At 32.2% G+C, this 11,813-nt stretch overlaps 1 protein-coding gene and 1 pseudogene across 1 annotated transcript; both read right to left on the bottom strand.

The window, feature by feature from the left end:
• Positions 1-3,169: 3,169 nt before the first annotated feature.
• On the bottom strand, positions 3,170-3,751 carry LOC142172661 (agamous-like MADS-box protein AGL80). Its single transcript, XM_075236327.1, has one exon. It carries the CDS (start codon positions 3,749-3,751, stop codon positions 3,170-3,172), a length of 582 nt encoding a protein of 193 aa, XP_075092428.1.
• Positions 3,752-5,713: 1,962 nt separating this feature from the next.
• LOC107818637 (putative E3 ubiquitin-protein ligase ARI8) lies at positions 5,714-10,145 on the bottom strand (annotated as a pseudogene).
• Positions 10,146-11,813: the final 1,668 nt, after the last annotated feature.

The following is an 11,813-nucleotide window of genomic DNA, read 5'->3' as shown; positions in this document are numbered from 1 at the left end:
ATAAACATAATAACGTTCCTATATTATTAAAATGACAACGAATAACATAAATAGATAAATAATAATCAACAAACATAACTAGAAATACTATTAAAAGACGATAACAACAACAACAATAGCAAAAACAACAAAAACAACATTGACGACAACAACAATAAAAACAATGACAATGACAGCAAAACAACGACGACAACAACAATAATGACAATGACGAAAACAACAACAATAATAACAACAACGACAACAACAAAAACAACACAACAACGAAAAAGATAATGATAGGAAAATAAATGTATTGCATGCTCAATCAAGGTCCATCATTATTCTCTCCATCATCATTGGGATTACCTTCTGATTCTCCAAGCCCTATAGCACTGCTTGGACTTGCAACATTCTCATCTACTAACTGTCCATTGAGTTTATTTTTTCTTTCTTCAAGCCTAGCCCTCTTCTCATCAAATAGCTTTAGAAAACCTTTCATTTGTCAAACATCGAGTTCAATGATGTTCCTTCCCTTGACAAGTTGGTTGAAGAGAGTCTCCATTTCTATCTTCTCATCCATTTGTTCAATTTTCGACCTAACACTTTTTTCCATATCATTCACTTTTTCTTGAAGGTAGACGTCATGTCTAACTAACTTATTTTCTCTTTGGACCTCGGTAAACCTTAAATAGTTCGTTACAATATCCGCAGCCTGGGTTAAAGATGACCAAACAAAAGGATTAGTTTCAATAGGACTATATATTATTAGACCTACTTCTATCACACAGAGAATTGACAGCGTTTCTGCTCTCTTACATAGAGTTGTTATTCATTTATCTAAGATGGGCATTTTTTTTTACTTTCACTGAGATTATGAATATTCCTAAGCCCCTTTTTAGTCATGTTTGGTACACAGAAAAAGGAGCACTTCCCTAGGGAGTACAATATATGAGCGAACAACTTATGTATGAATATAGAATATATAATAGTGTTTCGCTTATATAGAGATGCATAATAGGAATTGATAGGTCCAAACTAATAACACAATCTAAAGTTAATTGAGATAATTTGACCAAATTTAGGAATAAACTAATTTTACATTTTAATTTTTGGAGAATTGATTAATTACTTTCTTAAATAGATGTAGTTAAAATCCTAAAACTCAATCTTGAAGTCGGAGATATAATCATATTTCCATAATGAATATTGGACAATAGATTATATTTCCATAATGAATCTTTTCGGAATTGGCAAGTGCAAATAATCAACTAACACTCTGATACAAATTCTAAAAATAAATAAATCTCGGGTGTATCTATAGTTTCAATAAATAAAAAATTCATGTGTTCAATGATAATTTAAGCTTAAAACTATCTCAAAGTTGATATATACTACGACTATTCAAGATCATTTAAAAGTCTCTCTGGTAATAGTAAAGATTAGAAAAGAAAAAAATTAAACACAAAGTTAAAGAATCTCATAGTCTAGGACTTGATCTCAATTCAGAAAACGAAACTACCCACACCACATCAAGAAACAAATAACTTACACTGAGAGTTCAAGATCAAAGGAAATAAATTTGCTCTCAAAGTTCAAGAGTTTAAAGAGGTAATAAATTAAGTTCCCCTAACTTATCTTAAACCAGATAAAATGTCATATATGACGTTGTAAATATGTGCAACCAAATATTCATAGTACAACAAAATATCTTCCTTTTAAGAACTTGAGTGTCCAGCATAATCCGTTTGCACTAAGATAATCCTTCGCTCCATCTACAGGTTTAAGTGAATTTTTTAATAAGATGGGGGGGGGGGAAATTATAATTACCAAGAAATAACTAAAAGTTACAAGATAATTAAGCAGTGATTTCTAACCAATTACCCGCAAAATTTAAAAATTACCTCAAATTACTTAAAATTCTACTTAATAACATACTTTATATATACTTCATACATTATACTACCGTGGTCATATGGTACCTTGAATGGTACTAGTTCATAATTATCGGGTATTATAACTCGACCCGTATTTCATCCCAAATTGGCCACTTTGAACGAAATTCGTTTAATTCGTTTACCCTTTATCCTTCGTAACACTTATTTATCACCATGGATTTTGTAGTTGGACTCCCACGGACTTTGAGGAAGTTCGATGCTATTTGGGTGATTGTGGATCGTCTAACCAAGTTCGCGCACTTTATTTCTGTATGTATTACCTATTCTTCAGAGCGGTTGGCTGAGATTTTTATTCTAAAGATTGTTTTCCTGCATGGTGTCCCAGTTTCCATCATTTTAGATAGAGGTACTCAGTTTACATCGCAGTTTTGGAGGGTTGTGCAGCGAGAGTTGGGTACTCAGGTTGAGTTGAGCACAACTTTTCACCACCAGACAGATGAACAGTCCAAGCGTACTATTCAGATATTGGAGGACATGTTGTGTGCTTGTGTCATTGATTTTGGGGGTTCATGGGACCAGTTTTTGCCGCTCGCGGAGTTTTATTACAACAACAGTTATCAGTCGAGTATTAAGATGGCTCGGAGATAGCGAAGTTGCTGCCTGTCGATCACAGTCCCATCTTTCTCGTCCTTTATCTTCCTTTTAGTGTATTTTGGCTATTCTTACACTATGTTAGCCATGTTATATTTCATAACAGTTGTAGTATTTTCTCATGTCTTGGTGAAACCCGAGGTTGGGCTTTAATTTTCACATTTTTGGTTTTTTGAATTATTCTCTTTTATGGAAATTTCAGTATGAAAAAGTTTATTATATAGCTTTTAATAAATTATTAAGTTATTTGGAAATGTGTCGGCTGGCCTAGTTCCATGATAGGCGCCATCACGATCGGGTTAATTTTTGGGTCGTGACAACATATAACTAGGTTGACTGAATATAAATAGAATAATGTTCCTATATTATTAAAATGACAACGAATAACATAAATAGATAAATAATAAGCAACAAACTTAACTAGGAATACTATTAAAAGACGATAACAACAACAACAGTAAAAATAACAACAACAATAGCAATAACAACAAAAACAACGTTGACGACAACAACAATAAAAACAATGACAATGACAACAAAAACAACGACGACAATAACAACAATGACAATGACGACAACAACAAAAACAACTCAACAGCGAAAAAGACAATGATAGGGAAATAAATGTATTGCATGCTCAATCAAGGTCCATCATTATTCTCTCCATCATCGTTGGGATTACCTTCTGATTCTCCAAGCCCTATAGCACTGCTTGGACTTGCAACATTCTCATCTACTAACTGTTCATTGAGTTGTTTCTTTCTTTCTTCAAGCCTAGCCCTCTTCTCATCAAATAGCTTTAGCAAACCTTTCATTTGTCTAACATCGAGTTCATTGATGTTCCTTCCCTTGACAAGTTGGTTGAAGAGAGTCTTCATTTCCATCTTCTCAGCCATTTGTTCAATTTTCGACCTAACACTTTTTTCCATATCATTCACTTTTTCTTGAAGGTAGACGTCATGTCTAACTAACTTATTTTCTCTTTGGACCTCGGTAAACATTAAATAGTTCGTTACAATATCCGCAGCATGGGTTAAAGATGGCCAAACAAAAGAATTAGTTTCAACAGGACTATATATTATTAGACCTACTTCTATCATACAGAGAATTGACAGCGCTTCTGCTCTCTTACATAAAGCTGTTGTTCTTTTATCTAAGATTGCTTTTTTTTTTTTTTTACTTTCACTGAGATTCTGAATATTCCTAAGCCCCTTTTTAGTCATGTTTGGTACACAGAAAAAGGAGCACTTCCCTTGGGAGTACAATATATGAGTGAACAACTTATGTTTGAATATAGAATACATAATAGTGTTTCGCTTATATAGAGATGCATGATAGGAATTGATAGGTCCAAATTAATAACACAATCTAAAGTTGATTGAGATAATTTGACCAAATTTAGGAATAAACTAATTTTACATTTTAATTTTTGGAGAATTGATTAATTACTTTCTTAAATAGATGTAGTTAAAATCCTAAAACTCAATCTTGAAGTCGGAGATATAATCATATTTCCATAATGAATGTTGGACAATATATCATATTTCCATAATGAATCTTTTCGGAATTGGCAAGTGCAAATAATCAACTAACACTCTGATACAAATTTTTAAAATAAATAAATCTCGGGTATATCTATAGTTTCAATAAATAAAAAATTCATGTGTTCAATGATAATTTGAGCTTAAAACTATCTCAAAGTTGATATATACTACGACTATTCAAGATCATTTAAAAGTCTCTCTGATAATAGTAAAGATTAGAAAAGAAAAAAATTAAACACAAAGTTAAAGAATCTCATAGTCTAGGACTTGATCTTAATTCAGAAAACGAAACTACCCACACCACATCAAGAAACAAATAACTGACACTGAGAATTCAAGATCAAAGGAAATAAATTCGCTCTCAAAGTTCAAGAGTCTAAAGAGGTAATAAATTAAGTTCCCATCACTTATCTTAAACCTGATAAAATGTCATACATGACGTTGTAAATAAGTGCAACCAAATATTCATAGTACAACAAAATATCTTCCTTTTAAGAACTTGAGTCTCCAGCATAATCCGTTTGCACTAAGATAATCCTTCGCTCCATCTGCAGGTTTAAGTGAATTTTTTAATAAGATGGAGGAAATTATAATTACCAAGAAATAACTAAAAGTTACAAGATAATTAAGCAGTGATTTCTATGTAAGCTGAGTACCCGAGCATAAGCTTCCAACTCGTTTTGTGTAGTAGTGAAATCATTCCTTAACCTGCTCAAGGTTTGGGAAAACCTGAAATGACGCCAATTGATGCCGGAATGAGACGAAAAATAGTTATAGTAACATCCACATGATTATCATTTTTTTTGTTAATAGTATAATGGCAAAACAATCATAGTTTTCCTTTTCCATTTAATTAAGATGACAATCACTAGAAAGAAATTGTTACAAAACCAAAAGCAAATTAAAGTAACAATGTAACTTTTGATTATTATGTCACTAATTATTGTTACAATGTAAGGAATATGTCTTGCATACACATGATTAAGTGATATACATTTTCACTTTAATTTAATGATTCTTAAGATTAAGTATTTAGTTAAGTGCAAACAATCGATGTGCATAAGTGTTTACCGTGCCTACTGTTTGACACTTATAAGTACTTCTCGAACTAGTTGTTGATGAAGCAATGCTAGCGCCTGCTATTTTGTAATTTTTGCGCATATATATTATTAATTATCCAATTAATCAAAAAATAACTAGCTGTTGATGAAACCAAAGGTAACTTTTAAACGTCCTGTGATTTTAGTGTGATCAATATGAGTTGACCTTAATTAATAATCTCTCGCTTAAATATTTTAATAAATATTTTTATATGTGCTTAGTTGCAAAATTTCTAAGTGTAGTCATTTTATCAGAATTTCTAAATATCTGGAATTTGTAATCTTAATGGTGTCCCTTACTTTCCGTTGTAGCTTAGTTCAACCTGACTCAAAATAAGGGAAAAGGGGGAATTTTATATACATATATATAGAGAGAGCTGTGTTTAGTGTTATGGGATTGTTTGAGCTATAACTTTCTATCAATATTGACATTAAGGAGAACTTAATATCTCGAATTATGGGTTGATCAAGAATTCACAAATAATATGACATATCAAAAATTCTCAAAAGTTTACTTAAGCATAAAAATGAGAGAAGCTTCTTACTTCTTTTTGTTTCTTTGCTCGCAAGTGCGAACGAGAAGCAGACATGCAGATTTCACATGCACAGCACCAATCCTGTACCATCAACAAAAATTGTAGCAATTAATAATCTTCATCTGTACTTATGGAGACTTTCTAATTGACAACGTTAAATGAACTTAATAAGAATAAAAAACCTCCTTTTATTTTTATATAGGCTATAAAAGTAGATACAACCTATATCCCAATTAATGTGAAGGATTCAGCTTACTAGGAACAAAATATATAATTTTTGGTGTTAGTTCAAGCATTGAATTTCTTAAAATAAAATTTTTATATGTTAAACTACGTACATGACAAGTGATATAAGTGATCATAGTTAATAATTTACAGAATCTAAAAAGAGCTTAAAAATAATCGCATAAGTTTTACGTGAGACGATAAAGCAAAAGCAAATTTTCAGAAAATTACAAACAGCTCACCTTGTACTTTTCTCTATGACTTGGTCGCATAACACAACCAAATGAGAAAAATCAACATCAAGAATCTCACTGCAAATCATTTGAATAAATTAATGTGAAGAAATTATTGCACGAAATGAACAATAGAAAAACGAATTTATCGTAGAGCTACTAAATTTGATATCTTTGATAAAAGTATAGATATCTAATTTTCTAGATTAGAGAGTACTACATGTCATTTTTCATTTGCGATATAATAGTTTCGATTTCAGCACAATAATCCTCTATAGTTTTTACTACAAATTGAGGATTTTGTGCCCTCCCAGATATCATGAGGTGTTCAAATTGATCATTCACCAAATCCTGCATAAAGACAAATTAAGGATAATTTTTAAGTCAAACTACACTTAAAAACAATCAAAAGAAAACAAACAAAGAATGAGAATAAACAAGATAGAGATAGACAAGTTAGATTATATTCTACCTTTTTCAACATTTGGTTAAGAAGTGCTAGTTGGATTTCCTTCAAAATTCTCAATGCCATTATTGCAGCTGCAAAAGGAGATTAAATAAAACAACTGCATAAACTAAACTAAAAAACATCTACTTTCGTTACACTAGAAAGTATAAAGTGAAAATCACGATGAAAGTAATTAAGTTTAAAATGGCTGGGTTTATTATAGTTCACAAATTATAAAGTATCCCAATAGTTTAACTAATTTCAGAATTATTGAGGCAACATATAAAGTATTCTACTTTCACGTCCAAATGTGTAAGAGAAAAGCAGCCTCGATTTATTGAAAGAAAGAACAAACACACACAAAAAAAAAAAAAAAAAAAAAAAAAAAAAAAATGAATGAATAATTTTTGAAGGATTTGCAAGGTGCATGATGAGGTACATGACAATCTTATAATTTTAGTCATCATTATCAAATAACTCATATAGCCAAATCTGAACTTGTTTGGAATTGAAACCTAGACTACTAGAGAAGAGAGAGACAGTAAAGTTAGATCGGACTGACTGGTTGGAACGACTACGAAAGTTAGATTGTTTGAGAGTCTTGCTAAGACTTTAAAGATTTAACAACAAGAGAAAACGAAAATGATTGAAAGATTTGATTACGACCATTCGAGATTCACGTTAGCATACTCGATATTACATATATCAATTGCAAGAGGATCTAGATTGAATAGAAAAGATCAATTCATACTTGATTCGATAAAGATGGTACGTAGTAGTTTTGTAGCTTCAATATATAACTCATAATAAACTAGTAATTATAATCGAGAAGGCTAACCATTTCTCAACAGGAGAAAAATTGTGCAAGATTAGAAGTGTTACTGAACTACATGCGATCGATGTTATAGATGAAATCAAGAACAGATTTTCTAAGTGCTATAGACACAATAAAATTAATCAATGCATATCTTTTTCTTTTTTTCTCGATTTACCAGGAGATGCAAATAGACTCTTACCCTATGATCAAAACTTTCTGGCAAAAAGGCTCAATTCACCAATGAAGTGTTCTTTCTGAGGGAGATGCTTATATAAGTCCAAAAATAACAAGTACTCATTTATTACAATTTCCGTTACGAAATGAGAAATAGTTGAAATTAGTTTTGAAAATGGGACACGTTTTTCTTCCACGTAGGTTAAATATTCTTGTGATTTTGCATTAATTGATGAGCTTTATTAAAGTTTGTTTAGTTTTAATGATGACATGTAACTGAGTTTAGTTTAAAGTTGCACCTGACAATCTTCTTTCAACAAATACGTTTAGTTATTCTTGTCCTATTTTTGTACGCAAACGTTAAAATTAGAGAAAAGATAACGCATAACTTCTAAAAATTAAAGTTAATTTCTCAAAAGGTTATCTAGATTAAGCTAATTACGGTATAAATTTACCGTTTTATCACTATAAAATCATCCAGTTTAGGCCAACCTTTTCAATAACCATGTGTTGCGCTTTTGCCTATGGTGCCAGAAAGGTATGAACCCATAATGTACGTGTAACTCAAACACCACGTGTTGCGTTTTTACTATTGGAACGAAGCCTCGAGGCCTTTCACGCATCTTAAATTATTGTTGGTATCTCAACATGAACTGACGGCAATAAATTGGTATTGGTATCTCAACACAGATATATGACAATTACCCTCTTTCAGAAGAGAAAATCAAGCTCGTTGGTTTTCGAGCCACCTCGAATTCTCAGCATTATTGTCAAAGTGCTTTTTGCATCCATTAAACCATACTTAGTACAAGAAACAATGAGCTTTATATTAGAAAAAATACAAGCTGGACCAAAAACTTGAAGTATGAAAGTTGAAACAACCCATTCTTTAGACTACTAATCCATAATTTCTCGCCCAGCTTGTTAAGCTAAACAAAGAAAACAAAATACCTCTTCTAAGTTCAGTATCTAATATTATCTCATACTCAGTTGTTCCATTAAATTTTCTTACTTTACCAAACACAATTTAGAAATATTAATATCAGAACCGCTACTCACATCTTTGAGCCCATTCTCCAAGGAAACAACCAAGTTGTCAAAGTAATCTCCAGCGACCTTAGTCAGCCAAATAAGTTTCGAACTAAAACATTTGAAATTTTCGCAAAACCCTTGCTCTGTATAATCCATTTTCTCAGTAGATCCAATATAATCCAATAATTCTTTCTCTGCACAATGATGAAGTCGCTCTAGACCTTCCTCTGCCTCCCTTTGCAAGAACTCGAAAAATTGCATTTTCGTCTTCTCCTCTTCGGGCAAATAAGATCCATAAGCATAATTAAGACCATATATTTCAAAACTCTTCTACATTCAACAATTTGTTTCCAAGCTTGTTCAATGAATCCCAATCTATCCTCAAATAAATAGTGCAATTCACTTAGTTTCTTCACTCCTTCATCTCTCATCTCATTTAAATCCTTTAGTGCCTTTTGTTTTGATTTCTCATTTGACATCCATCTCTCATAGTAATGTGTGTACCTTAGTACATTTTTCTTGGCTTCCTTTATCTCTTTATTTTCCTCATAACGATTACAATTACCATAACAAGTACCCCATTCTTCTAAACAAAGCCAACAAAATTTGTACAAACACCTACAAGTCATTTGCATACATCCCATATTTTTCTCAGTAGCATTCTTACATTTAGGATACTTTTTAGTGAAAGCCAAAATCCAATTCGTATTTTCAGCTTCCTCAAGATTTCTAATTCTCCACTTAGTTATAGTACTATCACAATCAATCGGACGATGATTCTCATCCAAGCAATTCCAACAGAAACCATAAGAACAATCACAAATCACATCGTAATTTTCACTCCAAATTTCAAATATTTTTAATGCATTTTTACATCCCGGGGTAGGACAACACTTGATTCTCCAATTTTCTTCAACATAAGATCTAATCAGATAATCCTAATATTTCAATCTATCTTTATCCGACGCTAATATAACAGTCGTACTTTTACCTACCATGATGTTACAACGTAAGACTAGACATTTAGGACTATTATTAATTGATATACTAATGTAATATTCCCAACATACCTTACAAAAAGGATGTTTACAATCAGCAAATGCAATCTTATCAAGAGAATACTCCTCAAAACAGATCCCACAAGTCATAAAACGATTAGAATACGAAAACGTTCTTTTTCTCAAAGGGTTTTCGGTTTCTTCTTCAGATAACATACCTATAGCTTTGCGAATTTTGGATTCGTTAGCGAACCATTCTTCATTAGCTCTATAGATATTCCAATTATAGTGGAGCAGAAGAGCTAATGAAACGTCTATTGGAGCCAAAAGAATCAATGAAGTTTTTGAGATATCTTTTTTTATGAGTTGACAAATATCTTTATCTTTCAGGATTGTGTAATTTTTCTTGTTTTGGGAGTCTATGGGTTCATCAATGGTGTCGCCATCACTGTAAACTTCCTCCTCCAAATCCATATCATAAATATCATGATCGGAATCCATTCGCAAAATTTTGAAAGTGAAACAAGAATTTTAGAGAAATCCTAGGGTTTTTGGAGGATCTTAGATGAAGAAACCTAATGGAATTTGGAGGCTTTTAGATACGTATGGTTTCAACCAAATAAATAAAGAGGAGATAAATATGTTTATTAAACCCAATAGACAACCTAAACTTATATGGTTTCAGCAGAAGTATAAGTAGGAAGCTCTTATTCTTCCTTTTTTTAAAAAACATAATGTTTGATTAATTATTTTTAAAATTTAATGGAGTACGTTAGAGGTCTTAAATTATGATATATCATATGGAATTGAACAGTTGAATGTAAGTGTATGCCTCATATTTTATTTGATTTACAATCATGTCTAATTTTTTTTTTCTTTTTTGAATTAATCCAACCACCCTGGCTTTCACCTCTTGTGGTGTTCGGGGGTTTGGCGTTAACCCCTACCTTCCTTGTATATATCATAGAAAACTAGTACAAGAAGGAGGACATAAACCTTACCTCAAGAGTAAAAGAATGGTGGGAATCCATCCATTCAAAAAAGGTCATAGGAGTAGGACAAAGTATAGACAAAATACAAGACATTTACAACCTGCTCCAACAGATATTCTAATCTTAACTAATAAAGAAGTTGGCCTTATCATACATAGTTCTAATACTAAGAAGTTGACACTTATCCATAAAGAAAGGACCTTTGACACTTTTGGGAAGCTCCTGGTAAGTGTAGAAGAAGGAGTTATTTCCAAAAGAAAGAAGCAAGTTTAGCTAGACAATCAGCAACTTGATTGGCCTCTCTGAAGCAATGTGTAATTAAGATATTACTCTGATCCAAATCCTGCACTATATCAGCAACCACCTCTTTCATTTTGTAATTGTTGGTGGACCTATCAAAAGCATGTTAGTTACAAGTTGTGAGTCTAGCTCCAAAATGTAGCCATGTTGAACACACCATTGTACACCAAACTTGACAGTTAGAGATTCACACATATTGTTACTATGGCATTTAACAGAACATAAAAATGCCATAATGAGGTCCCCTTCCCAATTTCTAATAATCCCACCTATTCCAGCCTTTCCATTATCTAACAAGTAACTACCATCAGTGTTAATTTTGATCCATCCCTCCTTTGGTTTTTGCCAATAAACTAGGGTGTGTCTTGGAATAGGTTTCAACCTCTCCACCATAACACATATGTCCATCCATTGATAATTCCAGTTGCAACTATTGAAGGACATAATCATTGCCCTTTGGATAGTCCATTCGATTTGTTGCTTCATTTTGTGCAAGGTAAACTTTCACTGCTCACTATATTTACAAGCACATTGCTCCTTCCATAATTCCCACCATATAACAATTGGAGTAACCTGCAACAACAGTTTATGAACCTTATTCCTAGGCTCTACTCCACTATCCACCCGTTGTTCAGAACACCTCTAATATGCATCATCTGGTGTCTTATACCTAATAGTGCACCAAAGTGTTTCCAGATGCTAATTGCAATCTGACTTTCCACAAATACATGATGAATATTCTCACCTTGAGGGACACTACAACATCTACATTTAGATAACAACTGGTTTTCAAATCCTGAAACAACATCATCCATAGGCAGTTTTCCTAAGAGAAGTCTCCATGCAAGAAAAGATATTTTGAAAGGAATATTAGAGAACCAAACCT

The sequence above is a fragment of the Nicotiana tabacum genome, chromosome 18 (assembly GCF_000715075.1).
Source record: "Nicotiana tabacum cultivar K326 chromosome 18, ASM71507v2, whole genome shotgun sequence".
Classification (NCBI taxonomy): Eukaryota; Viridiplantae; Streptophyta; class Magnoliopsida; order Solanales; family Solanaceae; genus Nicotiana; species Nicotiana tabacum.
The sequence above is the reverse complement of the archived record's forward strand: the minus strand, read 5'-3'. Positions and strand labels throughout refer to the sequence as shown.

Excerpts from the sequence above, each read along its gene's own strand:
- LOC142172661 (XM_075236327.1), bottom strand. The coding sequence starts at position 3,751 with ATGACTAAAAAGGGGCTTAGGAATATTCAGAATCTCAGTGAAAGTAAA.